At 40.7% G+C, this 17,916-nt stretch overlaps 1 protein-coding gene across 2 annotated transcripts in view; it reads right to left on the reverse strand.

The window, feature by feature from the left end:
• The window catches only part of RNF130 (ring finger protein 130), an 85,470-nt gene that overhangs the window by 63,971 nt on the left and 3,583 nt on the right, over nucleotides 1-17,916 (reverse strand). For both annotated transcript variants that reach the window (XM_065409067.1, XM_065409066.1), the window contains exon 2: nucleotides 4,082-4,276. In XM_065409067.1, coding sequence (XP_065265139.1) covers nucleotides 4,082-4,276 — 195 coding nt within the window. The remainder of the gene's footprint in view (nucleotides 1-4,081; nucleotides 4,277-17,916) is intronic.

Below are 17,916 nucleotides of genomic sequence, written 5' to 3' on the forward strand. Positions count from 1 at the left end.
GGTGAAAACAGGGCTGGCCTCGCCTAGAGGAGAATGTCCGAGCAAGAGCCTGAGAAAGGCTGGTAGTGTTAAGGAGCTGACACCCAACCAGGCATAGGCAAGACTCCCTCATGATGGAGGCAGGGGGTAATGATGTGATTCATAGTCCTGGGTACCCCAAGAATCATCTTGATTTTTTAGTACAGCTTTTGATATCTCACATCTACTGGTTCCTTCCCTGAAAATCCAGTAGGACAGTATTCCTGTCAAAGAAGGAAATTAGTTTGGTTTGACATGATTTGTTTTTGCAAATCCATACTGGATATTCCTTATAACCCTATTTCCTCTAGGTGCTTACAAACTGATTGTTTAATAATCTGTTCCACTATCTTTCCAGGTATTGAAGTTAAGCTGACCGGACTACTGTTCCCTGGGTTTTCTTTGTTCCCCTTTTTAACTATAGGTACTGTGTTTGCCTTTTTCCAGTCCTTTGAGACCTTACCCAACTTCAATGAGTTCTCAAAAATAACTGCTAACAGTTGCGAGATTGCTTCAGTTAGTTCTTCAAGTACCCTAGAATGAATTTCATCAGGTCCTGCTGAAGTGCATACATCTAAATATTCTTTAAACCTTTTTCCTTATTTTGGCTTGCATTCCTTCCCCCTTGTTATTACTATTAATTGAGTTGAGTATCTAGTCACCATTAACCTTTCTAGAGAACCTGAAACAAAATAGGCATTAAACACCACAGCCTTCTTCAGGTCACCAGTTATTAGCTCTCCTTCCCTGCTAAGTAGAGGACCTATACTTTCCTTTGTCTGTCTCTTGGTCTTAATGTATTTAAAGAACCTCTTATTACCATTTATGGTCCCTGATACATTTAACTCATTTTATGCCTTAGTCTTTCTGATTTTGCCCTTACATGCTATTCTTTTGTACTCCTTAGCAATTTGTCCAAGTTTGCTCCATAATAGCAATGTATCATACTGTATGACTGCATTGCTACCTGTAAAGGCTAAAAGATTTATATATCAAGGCTGTGGGATCAGTAATATTTTACTGTATTTCTCTTGGGTGTTCTGAGCTTTGCTTTAGAGACTTGAAAATTAGGTTTTATTTGGTACTGGGTTTGCATGCAAAGGTGCTTAGCTTAGCTTTAAAAGTTGCCTATTTGCCCTATGTTGGTAATTTTGTTGTAATAAATCTATATGTATTGTTAAAAATACAGGAACTAATCAAAACAAATGCTCCAAAAATAGACATTTTATCTTTCAAAGAAATCCAAGTGATTCAACCCCCGGTTGGAAGTTACCTCCTCACCCCAGAATCTGAAGTGGCACCCCTGTGGGAAATGGGACAATATTTTAATAAAGTTACATAACTACATATACGATGCCTACAACCTGAGATATACAGCATGAATAAACCGACACTTTTTATTTTGACCCAAACCCTGTATTTTTGGCACAAGCATTCCTAGGTTGGTGTTGGGACCCACACCAGGCTGAGATCATGCATATGGCCCACAGGACCACTGCATCCTGGGCAGCTTCTGTTTTCCTTGCTGTGCTTCCCTGGCACAACAGTATATGCTGCTACCTGGTAAGCAATAGGAACAAGACCCACTGATCCATATTAACATGTGGAATTGGGACAACATTGGTGTGTAGCATCTATTTTGCCAAATATGTCAAACTACTATTTGATTAAAGCACTTATAACTTGTTGTCATCCCACTAAGAGTCTACAAAACTGTCCGACACATGAAAAGAATTCAACTACTGCTGACCTTAAGGAAGGGGAAAGCTGGAAGAGTGAAGGAATGGAGCTTAAATATCCAATTAGTGCAGAGATTTCCATCCGCTCCCAAAAGATGGAGCAAGGAATATGACCGTTGACAGTGTAGGCAAGGGAAGAGATTTGAGATCACGTTTGGTTACAAAGAGACAGGTCTAAAAGACCTCAAGATTCAGAGGGAAGATAGCTCAAGCAAAAAGCTATCTTAAAGCTTCCTACCGTCTGAGAGAGTCTGGCTATATTAGTCTTCTTGTCACTCCTCTCTGTTTTAGTCACAACAAACAGAAATCTTACTATCTTGTTACAACAAGTATCCCACTTCACTAGGGCCACTAGAAGTGAGAAATCATTTGCATCATCTGGAAGTAAATACTGTGGGCTTGGCAACTGTTACAAACCTCACATCAACTTTGGTCTCTGCCTTTGGAGCTTAAGGCTTTAGGAGAACTGCATGAGCAGAGAAGTGGTGATGGCTCACAAAAGAAAACAAAGGTAAAAAAAAGTTTTGCTGGAACAAACCAAAAGACATTTACAATCAACAAAAGTAATGAACACATGAGTTGGGTAATTTCCTTTGTATAAGGTTCTGCTCCACTCCCAAAATGAGATGTTCAGGTGACTGTATGGCTCCCTCAGGAAAGCCTTTTTTTTTTTTTTTTTTTTTTAAACTACACCTCTACCCCGATAGAACGCGACCCGATATAACACGAATTCGGATATAACACGGTAAAGCAGCAGGGAGCCCCGGGCCCTTTAAAGCGCCACCCGAGCCCCGCTGCTTTATATCCGAACTCGTGTTGAGCCTCGGGCCCTTTAAATCAGGCTCTGGCAGCTGGGCTCGGGCAGTGATTTAAAGGGCCAGAGGCGGGGAGCCCCGGGCCCTTTAAATCCCCACCCAAGCCTCGCTGCCAGAGCTCTGGCGGGGATTTAAAGGGCCCAGGGCTCCCCACAGCAGCTGGAGCACCGGGCCCTTTAAATCACTGCCGGGGAAGCCGGTCCAGTGCGGCACAGCATACCGGCTCTTGCTGGTACGCCGTACCGGACCGAACCCGATATAACGCGGTCTCATCTATAAGGTGGTGAGATTTTTTGGCTCCCGAGGACCGCGTTATATCATGGTAGAGGTGCATATTCAGTTCCCTAGAATATCAATCCTATTCACACTGAGGTTGGTAAGATACAAAATGATAATTTGGAAACTCCAAATTCCACAAGCATTCCCCCAGTATGTTAAAAAAAAACATAGTGGAACAATTTTTAGGGGAAGTTTTCAAAGGAGATGCAACTATCGAAAGTAAGTGGCCTTTTTGGGGTGTGCTGAAGGATGAAGACATCCCAAGTGAATAGACATTCTTTTGGGAAAATGCAGGTAATCGCAAAGTTTGTCTAACTGTAAAATTTGCTAAAGGGATTCTTTCAGCAAGGGAAAAAACCTAAGGGTAAAAGCTCCAGTGATCCTAAAATAATTTTCTAGTAATGCCAAATTTTTACATGTGATCTGCCCTAGAAATGTGCACGTCTTCAGAGATCCAGACCATTAATATATCAAATCATGAAAGAATTCCAGATTATGTTTACAAAGACAACTCCTCCTCGAAACAGTAGGTATGTCCTGTTTAGTCTTGCATCGCAATGGTGTGGTGGCCTTATTAGTCTGTACCACCAGGAATGGTAAAATCCTTGTAAGATGTCACTAAAAGAAGCCTGTAGGCTGGGATTTTGGAGTTTAACTCTCTTAGGCTCATTTGAAAACCCCAGCCTTCAAAATTCCACTATAAGTCCCATTACTATAAAAATTCTTCACTCTCAGATGTTTTGTATAAAGTTACAGCTCTTCTCTGTTATACACTGTTTTGTTTTCTGCCTCTCCACTAAGCAATAGCACTAAGATTTGAAACAAAAATGATAGCTCTAAGATCCCAAAAAGGGGAAAGAAAAAAAAGTTACTCAGTGGATAAAAGTATTCCTCTGGAGTTAAAAAAAAAATAAAAAAAAAATACAGTTCCAGATGTATTCATTGTATTTCACTATATTGTGTACTTGCTCATATTTGCAAAGAACAAAGGGTACAAACACTTAAGAAGTAGCTGTATACTGTCAACAGCAGGGCTTTGGAGCGGAGCCCAGAGCTGGAGCGCGGAGCAGCTCTGGAGCAGTGGAGCTTCAGGTTTTTGCCTGGAGCTGGAGCGGAGCCGGAGCACAGCTCCAAAGCCCTGGTCAACAGTGCTTTAAAAATAGTTTATATGGCAGAAAAATATCCAGAGGGCAAAGGGGACAAAAAGGAAACAGACTTCATACTATTTACCTTGATGAGTCATAGTGACCGGTTCCTCACTGGATATATTGTTGTAAATGACCACAGCTGTGGCATTATGTGAAGCTGCTCGCAATATTTTCTCTCTAAATGTACAGTTTCCTCGTTGCAGCAAGGCAATCCACTGCTTGGTATTTGGAGGAACATGGAAACGTGTTCGAGGATCACAGCCCAGACGATCCACCACTAAAAAAGGAGAAATTTATACATCAGGGATTTGTTCAAACTGGCAAAAAGGTTAGAAGGAAAACAAAGAAACATTTGCCAAAGAATTCAGTTGTCTTATACTTGATAGTTATTACTCTCTGGCAACCAAAGCCTAAAACAAGTTGCATGCTTAAAGAGAAAGTCCCCTTCAAAAAATATTTTTAAAACCTCATACTCATTAGGAGCTGTGAATACATACACCTGAGAATTAATTTAGTGACCACAAAGATATTTAACTCCACAATGAAATAATATTTGAATCAATACTTGCTCAGGGGGAAAGACAACATTAAAATATGGTTTGTGTGCCATAGGCGTTACCAAGCATCTGTTTCTCAGCCACACAGGGTTTTCTCCCTTTTAATGCAGTTATAAATATCATTCCAGTGTGAAGTATGGCTAAACAAAGGAGGATGTGAAAACAAGCTTTTAAACTAGTTCGGTCAAGTACAGACTAGTGCTAATAATTGTCACTGGTCTATCTTAAGAATATTTTGGTGCAACTAATTAACTTAACAGGTTTCTACTACAGTATTAATATACTGTCAGAATAAAAAAATATCAGTTATACTTCTTAATTTCAACACCCAGGGCCAGCGCTTCCATTTAGGCAACCTAGGCGGTCGCCTAGGGCACCAGGATTTGGGGGGGCGGCATTTTGCCGCCCTCGGTGGCGGGGGGGTCCTTCCGCGCTCCGGGTCTTCAGCGGCAATTCTGCGGCGGGTCCTTCACTCGCTCCGGGACCCACCGCCGCCGAAGTGCCCCGAAGACCGGGAGTGCGGAAGGACCCCCGCCTAGGGCGCCAAAAACCCTGGCGCCGCTCCTGTCAACACCTCTGTCAGAGCCTTCCTGTAGTACCCCTCACCCATCCTATAGTGAAAGTGGAAGTGTCATACAATTTCTCCTGGTACTCTAAGAAACCAACCCACCAAACAAAAGGGACAAAAATCAAGGTACAATACATCACTTGTGGTACAACAGCTGACACCAATGAAAAATGGTTCTGTTTGCAAGTGGCTGGAAACTTACTGCTTAGACAGAGAACCTAATGCTTGCCTCATTCAAGAAATTGTAGCATTATTAAATAGTAACTTACAAGAGAGCAAAGTGGTAACATCTACAGTATTTAAAAAAGAGTCAATGTTACGCCCTTCAACTGCCAAAAAGTAAAAATATCATTAGCTACCAATAAGGTTAAAACCAATAGTAGTTTTGTGTAAACACAGTAAGGCTTCTGAAAGCTTTTCAGATAACACTTTATAAAAAAAAATTAAGTTAAGTATGCTATAACTTTGTACCCTTTAAAAAAGTAATAAAATGTGCTTCTCCATGGCAACCTGCATTTTCTGGACAAGTCTATTTGTGACATTTACTACAACATCATCCAGCCTACTACATGTAACAAAGAATCCAAACAGAAGGCCTTTGTAAGCATTGTCCGGCTATGCTGGAAGGACAGCAGACACTGGATATGCTTTAATTACGCTGAAACTTTATTTCTACATGACTAGGAGAATCTGGCAGATAAAATTGTTCAGTGCAGGTAATTCCATACTCATCTACATATACCCAGGGGGCTGCTGGCAGCCCTCCTCCTTACCCATCCTGGGCCCAGCCAACTCACTACTGGGACCTCATTATCCCCTCAAATAAGGGTTAAGAGGGTAAAGAAGGGGGGCTGACTCCCTGCCATGCCAGTCATAAGAGCCCCAACCCCCCCCCCCCCCCACACACACACACGCACTTCCACTCCTTTAAAGAATACCTTCTTTAAATCCTTTCCCAATCCATTTTATCTGATCACCATATCCATTCCCTATGAAGTACCTGTATTGGACATCCACCCCAAGCTTACACAATCACAGCCTAACTCCTGTCCTTTTTGTTCTTTGTCCCCCATTAAGCCCTCAACCTGCTATGGGGAAGGCAAACAAATCCACCTTGTCTTGGCCAATCTGGTGGTAAGGGAAAAGATCCTTCCTAGCCCCCCAAGAAAGGGGAGACTAGCATAATGCTCACAGCTGATCATGATGAAACCTGGCATTTCAACTACTTCCATGGGTGGGAAAGTGGGTGCTGCTTAGCCTGGTCCAGGTGAAAAGAGGGCTTTTACTGCATAGACGTGGGCATAAACAGTTCCCTTCTCTTCTGGTCACCTAGCGTCCCCACACTGACCTGGTATGAAGCTGTCTCCACACAGCAGGTAACTCTCTAGCTGCCATTAAAGGGGCAACACAACCTTCAACAAGCCAGACAAAGGTCCCCGTTGTTTAACATGCAGTGAGGTGACTCTCCACGAGCAGGAGAATGTGACAAATGGGGCTTTCAAATGGTTAAAAGAGCTCTTCTGAAATTTTAAAGATCACCATCCATCCTCATTTCATTTGGGTGGATGAACCTGTATTAAGGACACCTTTACAAAAAATTGTTTGATCACTTGCCTGGGACAAGTAATTTGACAGGAAATTAAGTTTTTCCATCAACATTGTAAGAATTAGTTAAGTAAGTTATATACATCTTCACGGTGGTTCTGCAAGGTTAGATTAGAATACTTCAGGAATTGTTATAAAAGCTCCTTAGCAGAATTCTTAAATCTGAATTTCATTTCTTTTCTGAACTCTGTATGTAACAAAACTCTGAAATCTAGAAGTTTGAAACTGGAATCTCTTGCTTTAAAATTAGGTGTTTTCTTCCATTACATTGACACATAACCCCTCTATTTTAAGATTTATGGTAACCATTAATCACTGACACTGAGTCACAAAAAAGTATTTTAGGAGCACGGATATTGTATCAAGTTACTGATAACCATAAGAGTACTTTGTGTATTTCGTGTGTTTTTATTTAAAAGTACAATAAACCGGTTACAAAAGCGAAAGTAGCACATGTATTTGTTTTAAAAATCCCTCAAATTACATTGCACTCTGCAAAAGGGACAAAAAAGTATGTCAAGCTTTGGACATACCAACCTTGACTATCTCCATTTAGATAAAGCTGTTTGCTATTTAATAAATACTTCCCACTTGTTCAGAGCAATAGTCTAAGAACTGGAAAAAACAGAATATCATGAGCAGGGCAATAAAACATTCAAATTCCCAGGGCCAAAGGCATATATATTTTTCTTCAGCAAAATCAGATTCCAATAACTGTGGCATAGCATACACACATGCAAAGATGAAGCTCAATGTAAAACCAGAATTTCACACAAACTCCTTGGCTTAACAATGAGAAATCACAGGATATTTTACTATCTCTAATTTCCTATTTTTAACTTAACTACTGCAGCTCAAAGCAGAAGCTATATCCAATATTATTAAGTTTGCATTTTCTTTTAAAAGCAAATGCATGCAAATTTTATCCTGGGATAATAGTTTAATCAGATTATGAGATTACTTTTTTCATTGCAATCATTATCAAGGCTAAGAAGTATTGGGAGCAAAGATGGGCAATATGCAAGAGGCAAGACAAAGTAATTATGATAGGAAACAAAGACATCAGAAGATTAACATTAAATAGGTGGGGTAAGAAAGTTTGACAATTGCTCCATTTTTAATACATCCCACTGTAGCTAGATACTGTAGTATCTAGGATGTTAAGATCACCCAGTGCTGCCAGGCCCACTGAAACTAGAATGGAAGCCTAAAAGTTTTCTTACTACAATAAGTTTCATAGTTAGACCCTCATTCCAGAATTTTGAAACTGTGTGAAAATTGTAGCCATACATCTTTTACATTAAGTCAAATCACTATCCCTTCACACATCACTCAAATTTAGCAAAAAAGGTATTATAAACCTTAAACTATTTTATAATGGAATAGAACTAGTACCTACAGCAATAGAAAATACTATTTGTTGTTAGTTACCACTTCAGGGCTAGTTTTATCTTTTGTTGTTTTATTTTTTATTTTTTGTTAAGAAAAAAAAGTCACAATACCATTTGATTTGTATGTCGCTTTATTAATGGTTTGATGGGATCACCGTATTTTGTTATTCCCTCAGTAATTATAGAACATTCAGAAAGGAAATTCAGCCACCATATGAGCAATTTAGCTTTGCGGTGCCCCCCCGTGGTGCGGGACCCCGGGCAATTGCCCTGCTTGCTACCCTTAGTGCCAGCCCTAGCTTTCATATGCAGAAAACCAGTTGTTGTGGCACAGGTGGGCCGTGGAGTTTTTATAGCATGTTGGGGGGGGAGGGGAGTTCAGAAGGGAAAAGGTTGAGAACCCCTGGTTTAAATGAATTATCACTCAAAGTTGTGTATTAATATGCCTAGTAAGGAATCTATTTGTCAAAAACTATTTCCTGAATCTGTGTTGTCTTTATTGTTACAAACTCGCTGACAGGTATTTTAAAATACGCATAATTTATAATTTTTTGGTGCATAATTCCCCCAGGAGTAACTCATGCAGGATACTGGAGCTATGTAAAAGAGAGAAAGAAAAGGATCTCTCTCACAAACTAGAAGTTTCTGACTAAGCTTTATGAAGAGAGGAACTCCTGGGACTTGTTTGAGAGAAAAATATTCCCCAAAAATTTTAGTTTTGTTTTAAAGTACTACATTGAAAGAATTAGAATGACTGTAACTCATATTAAGTGATAAGGTTATCTTTGTTAAACTTCCTAAAGAGCAAAAGGAAACATGGAGTAATGCAGTAATGTTTGGTCTCAAATCAGAATGAAAACTGAAATGGACACAGATTTAGTCGTACTGATGACATGTTCAAATAAGAGCAAAGGTTAGTGCACATTTCCATCATCATCCTCTTCCAGCTGCAGAAAGTTTTAATGGGATGTAGCATAAAATACATCATCCATTGTAACTACCACAAAAAGTCTTTTTACAGTAAGAAATGCAAGTATACTAGTCTAGTAAAGGTATGTTTGTCAGCATGCTTAATAGATAAGGCTATGATTATTTCACGGAGGTCATTGAAGTCACAGAAAAATCCGTGACTTCCGGAGACCTCTGACATTTTCTGCCCTGGAGCTGGAGTTGTCAGCAGGCAGCCCCGCAGCTCTCAGACGCTGCTGGCAGGCCCCCCACCATCTCCTAGCAGCAGGGGGACCCCAGAGCTCCCACTTAGCTATGGACAGCAGGACTCCCCGCAACAGCCCAGCCGCGGCAGGTGGCAAACCCCTCCCCGCAGCAGCGCAGCCGTGGCAGACAGCGGGGATCCCCTGGAGCTCCCACTCTCCACAGGGCTCCCTGCAGCAGCCCAGTCGCAGCGGGCGGATCCCTTGCAGCAGCCCAGCTAGAGCCGTGGCGGGGACCTCAGAGCTCCCCACCGCTGCGGGGGGTGAGGGGACCCCAAAGCTCCCAGCCACTGAGATGCTGGACCCTATCCCCTCCCCATTTTGTCAGCTATGTTTTTAGTAAAAATCATGAACGGGTCACAGACTTCCGTGAATTTTTGTTTATTGCCATGACCTGTCCATGATTTTTACTGAAAATATCTGTGACAAAAATCTGAGCCTTATTAATAGGTCATGATTTCACGTATACAACATTAAAAATTCACTTTTCAAAGTAGTTCTCTAATTTAGAGAGTGGTCCGATGCCTTCGAGCACTTAAGGCAAAATAAAATAGAAATTAAGAGCTAAAAATGGAGTAACTAGAATAATAAAAGGTCTGGCATTATGGTGGAGTTAAGAAATATCCCAGTTTCATAAAAAGGAAATTATGTAGGCGTTTCAGTATGTTTGTATCACTTACAATTTTTAAACAATGTTTAGCTACGACAGGAGTAGGCAACCTATGGCACGCGTGCCAAAGGGGGCACGCAAGCTGATTTTCAGTGGCACTCACACTGCCCGGGTCCTGGCCACCGGTCCAGGGGGCTCTGCATTTTAATTTAATTTTAAATGAAGTTTCTTAAACATTTTAAAAACCTTATTTACTTTACATACAACAGTTTAGTTATATATTATAGACTTATAGAAAGAGACCTTCTAAAAATGTTAAAATGTATTACTGGCACACGAAACCTTAAATTAGAGTGAATAAATGAAGACTCGGCACACCACTTCTGAAAGGTTGCCGACCCCCGAGCTACGATCACTAGCAGTGAAAGAAGACTACATAGTTTGCTGTTCATGTACAGAACAAAAAGATTCTTTCTAGATTTTTCCCTATTTTCACACTGAATAGGAAATGGGAGGCAGCTGTGTGTTCATTCACAAATGAGCCAAACTATAAGCAAGGTCTTGAATTCATCTAAAGGCAGTACTGATTTATTTAATGTCAAACAATATTACGTGGACTTGATGCAGTGTCCTTAGGAAATCTAGACAGCTCTACTTTTTCCAAAAAGAAAGAGCACGTTAGAAGCAGAAACCCAATTGCGTAAACCAGTGCTTCTGGGACATTCTAGACTTTGTACTTCAGCAACACAGAAATCTGGAGAAGCAGGGGGAAAAATACAAAAGTTTCCAGAACTGAGAACCTAAGGTACGACAGCACAATAAATGCAGCAGTCCATGTGAGGGACAACTAAGTACTACAAAAAGCTGTTGTAGCATTTCTCGCTAGAAGCTTGGAATAAACTGCTGTAACTTATTGGTTCAGTTAGGTGGCCTTACTACAGAAGAGGCAACAAGCCTGACAAAAGTTTTTATGGCCAATATTGGAAACATCTAAGTCAGATATCTGAGACGGTACTTCAGGCATGTCAGTTGTAATAAATCTGACAAAAGCTCTGATCAAGTAGAGAGGATATAATCATCCACATCAGATCCAGCTGTGTTGGTAAGGACAGTAGATTGAGTGAAAGCCTTTACCAACCCCTACTAAGCAACTGTGGGAAGATTATAGCCAAATTCTCTATTAAAGGGAGCCTGAAGAAAAAGACCTAAAACCAGCAGAAAACAAACTCCACTTGTAGGAGTTTAACCAGAAACTTGATTTGCTTAAACGCTACTTATGCCCTGGACAATATATACCCTACAAATATTAGACAAGTATAATCTCTAGCAGAAAATTAATTTTGAAGTCATGAAACCCAGAGGTACAAAAATATCCAAAATACAAAAGAGGAGGGGGACAAAATGTAGCATAGCAATCCTGTAAGAAGCACTTAATGAGCAAAACCAGAAATTACAAGTGGCAAAAATTAAAAAAAAAAAAAACTATACTAAGGTGCACAATCTCCTGTAGCAGTCAAAACATATTAAGGAATAGTGTTCAAACTGATCATGAGCCGACAGGGTCTGAAAAATTTTAGAAATGAGTATAATCGAATTTTATTATAGGTATATCCTTGTTTGAGATACCACTAGTCATTATAACATCTTTAAATTTACCATCCTATGTACGTAGCATAAGTTCCATAAAGTCTGTTATTGCTGACAACTGCACAGTGTACAGGGAACACTAATGGAGAGTCAGTACTTTTTAGTGGTTTTTTGTTTTATTATAGTTTTTAATACACTCCAGAGGATCTAACTCTTACAGTGAATCACTCCCCCTTCTTATAGAATTTATAAAATATCTACTATACACCAGTGCTGAGCATATCTATCAGCACTGTAAGGGACAGATAACCGAACTAAGTCAGCAAGTTTAATTGTCAATAGTTGTCCATTATCATCCGTCATCTATGCTCAGTTATTCAGATGCCATTTGGAATGTACAATATTTTTCACAAGCCTAGGACTTGAATACATCAGTTGGATGGTCTCCATGACATAATGAAAAGCAATTTAAATGATTGCTAATACAAATCACTTACATATGAAGAGATCTGATCAGAAGTCATTTATGTCATTTCATTATTGTAGAAAAAGTATTAATAAACAGAAAGCTATTTTTGTACTTTTCACTTTAGATGCAAGTGCAATGATGTGGGCTAACTCAAAGTGATCGGTTACCAGCATATAGGTCCATCTTAGGACTGGCACAATCAGTATTTGGCCCATATCCCCTTCCCTATATTTGCTGCTGTACTGTGAACTTGTTGGGTGATGCAGTTTGGACATCCTTCTCACAGATTATAGCAGAGTCAATTTAGCAAACTACCATTTCATAACTAGTGGGATCTAATGTTTAGCAAAATAAAACATCTCTCCTCTTCTGTTTCAATTAATCTGCATATAACAAGTCTATTGAGTAAAGTGATCATCAGTCACTGGCACAAAGTGCCATAAGCAATTTCCATAGCCAAAAATAAGGATCTTGACTACCTCATTAAGGAAATTACACTTAATTCAAGAAAGTAACTATGGGCACTACTATCTCCTTATGCAGAACATAATAAAAACAAAAAACTTCCTTCAACATAAAGATCAATTCTGATCCAAGTTCACAACAGAAAATACTCTACCCAAGGAATGGCCAGTCTGAACTTACCTGAAAAGTTCTTTTGTTCAAATAGTAAGTATAGATAAGAAATATTCCTTTTCATTGTCTAAGGTCTACATCGGTTATAATGGTCTTTTATTAGCAATGTGAACCCAGTTGAAGGCAGATATATTACAATTATGTACACATTTTTACATGCACACAAGGTCACAGTACAGCTCCTCTCAAAAGGAAGATCAGATGACATTTCGATGTCCTAGTTACAGAATTGGAGAATGCGTGAAAAGACAACTACATGGCCACCACCTTCAAGTTCCCCTAACCTTGGCTAATTCTGATGAAATGATGCCTTGATCCTATGATGGGATCCCCAGGATGCAACCAGGGACTGGGGTACCACTGAGCCCTTTGTCTCACCAACCTGGGCTCCCTCTCACATTGTGATGCTGTGACAAGCTGCAAACCACTCCAAGTACTGCACTTACACAGCCATCCACAGGCAGGGACACACCTAGCTGAGTTACGTGAATACTTTCACCAGCCACTCATGAACTAACAATAGAGAGGCTCCAGCCAATTCCCCACAGCTCCCCGGCCTAGGACCTCAGGGTTGTACTGTCCTGCCCTGGTCAGAAGCCTGACCAGTGTAAGTTTATTAACCAGTCCGCCCCTCCCTCAATGTCGAGAGGACATGCACCAGTTTTTTGTTCCTGAGCAGATTCCTCAAGTACTTCAAGCAAAACACAGTTTTAGACATAAAAATAGGTTTATTAACTATGGAAAGATAGATTTAAAGTGATTATAAGTAATAAGCATGCAGAGCAAAGTTGATTACTTAAGAAATAAAAGTAAATCTGAGTTCTATAAACTAGACAGGATTTAAATCAAACAGTGTCTCACCCTGATGGTATAATTCCTTAATACACAGGCTGGGATTCTCCTTTTTAGCCTGGAACCACCTCCCCAGTTCACTGTTTGTCCTCCAGACGTGTTTCCAGGTTGTTGAGTTGGGGGGTGGGGGAATAAGGCCAAATGATGATGTCACTTCCCCTCCTTTATAGGTTCCTCCAACTTGCTGGAAAGATCTTTTGCTATGACGTGAGTCAAGCAGTCTCCATTGTCTGTGTGCTTTCTCTGAGAGGTCTCCATTGTATACAGTTCCTGGGTTAGTCCTTGTGTGAATGATTCCCCTTAATGGGCCATTATCAGTGTCTGGCTGCACCATTTCTGTACCTGAAAGGCTGGTTGTGGGTGTTTCCAACATCACAACATATTTCAGTAACACACATAGCAAACTTCATAACTTCACATACAATGATAGCACATACAATCCAACAGGATATTAATATTAAACCGATCAAGACTTAAAATGATACCTCACAAGGCATACTTTGTACAAAATATATCAATTATATTGACAGTGGTGAATATGGGGGTGCCAGGGTGTTGCTTTGGGGTACAGAGTATCACAAATCCCTAAACCACTGCTTGACCACATCATAAAATAAGTCATATTGGATGTCTTCCTTGAGACCAAACACATAGTGACCATATCAGATTATCCTCTTACAGTCAATTCTTCTCACATCAGGCAGCTGGTTCAAGCCTGTCTAGCTCTTGGTGCAAGATTGGCCCTTGTGACAACAGGCAGGTCACTTTGTAGTAGAAATATGAGTAGACCTACTTGCCATGTCGAATAGTTCTCCTCAACAAGTAGTGGTGGTGGAAGAGGCATAAGTATGTTTTCCTTCCAATCTCTTAACCATTTGAGGAGTGGCTGCTGGCCAAGTTCATGAACCCTCCTCCTGAAAAGCTAGACACTAGTTAGACAGTGTGTGGTTGCAAGAAAAAGCTAACAGGTCCATTGCCTTGGTGTTGTAGGTCTTTGTTTTTCTTCCTAGTGCCAAGCCTGACTGTGGTGGTATTCAGCTTTCCCTCATTATGTATGGTGCATACTGGTAACAGGTTTGCTCTGCCCAAGACACCAACAGTTGTGTCTTTCTGGAAAGATGAAGACGTGATTATACTCCATTTTGTCTACATAGGCCATGGCAGAGATGTGGTCTGTCATTACAAGACTCTATGGAAAATGCACAGAAGGAATCTATGCTGTGAATCCATACTGGATGGCCCTGACCTCTAGCCAGTTTATGTTGTGCCTCTTCTCTTCCTGGGATCAGGTCTCTGATCTTTGTCCTTCAGTGAGTACTCCACTCTCCTAGATTGGCATTGGTCATTATGAACGCTCCGTCTTCCTCACGTACAAGGAATCCTTTTGTAAGTCTGTCCTTCAATCACCAGAAGATGAAAATGGTAGCCAGTTTGCGGAGAGAGAGATTCATTACTAAACAAGACAGCAGAGTGTATGGAAAAGACAGAACCTCTGAAGAAGCCTCATGTGGACTCAGGCCCACACTGGCATATCTATGCATGACATTCTTGAGAGAGAGAGAGAGAGAGAGAGAGAGAGGTCTCTGAAGTTGTAGACTTCTCATGTGAGTGCCCTTAACTTACCTTGCCTCTCCTATGACACTAACACCTTATAGTGTAGGTGGTGTCTCAATTTTTAATCACAATCAATATTTGGCTCTTTAGATGCAGCATGAAGACATAATCCTCCAGAAACCAGGTTGCACGCTGGGTATCCATTGTTGCTTTGTCTGTAAATGGGACCCTCATTAACAAGTTGTCCAGGAAGGGAGAGATAGGGGTCTTTTGCTGTCTGAGGGCTGCTACTAGGAATGCAAGAACTTTTATGAAAGCCGTAGAAACTGAACAACCTAGAAGAAAAAGGATCTGCTTTGAAGAGAAACACGTAGAGTCCTGCGTGGATACACAAATGTGTATCCGCATCCAATCTGCAAAAATTATCTGTGGATGCGGATATCCGTGGATTTGCAGGGCTCTACACTGGGGGCTGGATTGGGACTCCGAGGCACCCCACGCCTCTGTAGCCGGTCGGGGAGAGATGCGCTGGCAGCTGTGGGGAGCCATGGTGGACCCTCCACTTGCCCTGGGCAGGGTGCCCGAGCAGCCCATGGCCCCTGTCCCTGCCCCCAGCCTCCTGCCCAGTGTCCCTGTCCCTTAGCCCGCCCACCCAGGGCAGGTGGAGATACTCAGGCTCCCCACAGCTCCTAGTGCAGCTCTCCCTGACCCGGCTCCGGCCGGGGAAAGGAGTGGCTCAGAGTCGCAGTCCAGCTACAGTAGGAGCCAGCGGGAGCCATGGCGGACCCTCCACCTGCCCGGGGTGTGGCACCCGAGCAACCCCCGGCTCCTGTCCCTGCCCGTCAGGCCCTCCGCCCAGGGCAGGTGGAGGATCCGCACTGTGGTTCCTCCCAGCTGCCCACCCACTCTTACCATCAGAGCCCTGCGTGGATAAAAAATTTGTACCCGTATCCATGCTGGTATCCGCATAAATGGTCCACAGATATCCGCATCCCTGGAAGTGGATATCCGCTAATTTGCAGGGCTACAGAAATATGGATTTGTTAACATGAACAAGATCAAAACAAGCTGTGCCACGGGGCCATCAATGCCTGGCAGCTCTTCCAAAAGTTGTCCAACTAAGGATTAGGTAACATTCAAACATGCAGGCTTGTGCAGCAAAAATATAATAAGACTTATACATTAGAATTTAGAGGATAGAACTCCAGCTGGAAGAATTAATGGCAGAAAAGCAGCAGTCACCTTACCTCTTCCTATTTTAAAGAGGCAGTATCAGTTTTGTCATGTGTTTTTAAAACTGTTGACTAGGTCAGTCTTTTAAAAAGCAGTGCTTGTATAAAATCTATCAGAGAGTTTACATAAAAGAGCATTTTAGCTACAAAAGGTAGTATTTTGGATTTAACTAAACTGATTAGGAGAAGCACTTTGAAATGAGAATTAATCTGGTTTCAAAGGACTCATTAGTTCATATGGAAAGAAAGGAAAATCACTGCAGTTTATGAAACTTTTTTGTAATACTTAATTTTTTTTCTTGGTGGCTCAACAGAAAAATTTAATTACCACTCAACTGTAAACCCCAGTACAGTTTTAGTCTGGCTATATCTTCTAATCCCTATTGTCTGACATGATATAGGCTATATGCATCCATACCCATCTCTGCCACAACCCTTTCCTCACAATGCTCTCCCTGCTCTTGTTTATTGGTTTAGTCAGTCACATATTGTCTAAATCTCAAGATTGTGAACAATCTGGGGCAGGCATTGTGTTTTATTTGTACACTCCTAGTACAGTGGAGCCCGAACAGGCTCCATAGGTGCTGTCGTAATAAAAAATAATAAAACAGTACTATGCAACAGTATGTGGTTGACTGGGATTTGCAAAAATAGCATATTCAACCCCTAGAAAAGGACATGCCTTATTTTGCTCAATAGTTTCTTTTTCACACAATTAAGGAACAAGTGTTCAGAAAAGTCTCACCTGTCTGCCTCCAACAGAAAATGGCTGAAAAACAAGAGGTTTCAAGGTGTTCACATATTAAGCCAAGGAAATTGCAGGATGGGAGTACACCATTTCTAACACTGATGCTAAGCATCGCTGGGAAAAACAAGTTACAAAAGCCAAATTCCTAGGGTTTAGTTTCGTTGGTTTATTTTATAAGTGTTTAAAATCCCTGGATTGTACACATACACAAGTGATCATGGGTTAATATTGACCACTACAAGTTCCCAATTCCCAAGATTTTTCACTGTGAAAAAAAATATACTCCATAAACTATTTAGTTCCTTTTTAAAAAACAACTTCCTGAGAAAATTTCAAAGGTAGAGCAAGCAATAAGAATCCACTCTAAACACAGCAATGATCACTGGGATAATTACAAAAAGATCTATTAGAAAACTACATTGTCAGAGTCTTACAGATATTGAAATAAGGAGTCAATTTTGCTCATTTAAAGTGACAGAATAATCTTTAAAATCGTATCTATAGTCCTAGAGAAGCTGGTAACAGACCTATAAAAGAATTCTTTCATCATAATTATTCAGCACACAGATTACTTTATGACATCAGGTTTTCCCATCAGTACTTATTTTATGATCATCTCTATATTTAGAAAGTACATATTCTCATGATAAAAATTAAGTACTTGGTTTTGAGTAATTAAAAAAACCTATAGTTTTTGGGGTAACGATAAAAGGACCCAAAACACATGTAAGTGGAGAACACAAGAACAGATGAGCTATTCAGCCTTTATATTATCATACTTACAAAGGTATACATATATTTATGCTGTATTTCCATTTTAGGGTAACTGTGACATAGCCATACCATTCAAGTTACACTAGCAATTTACATTCACAGAATCACTTTTGTGAATTACCA

This window comes from Emys orbicularis, chromosome 8, assembly GCF_028017835.1.
Source record: "Emys orbicularis isolate rEmyOrb1 chromosome 8, rEmyOrb1.hap1, whole genome shotgun sequence".
NCBI lineage: Eukaryota > Metazoa > Chordata > Testudines > Emydidae > Emys > Emys orbicularis.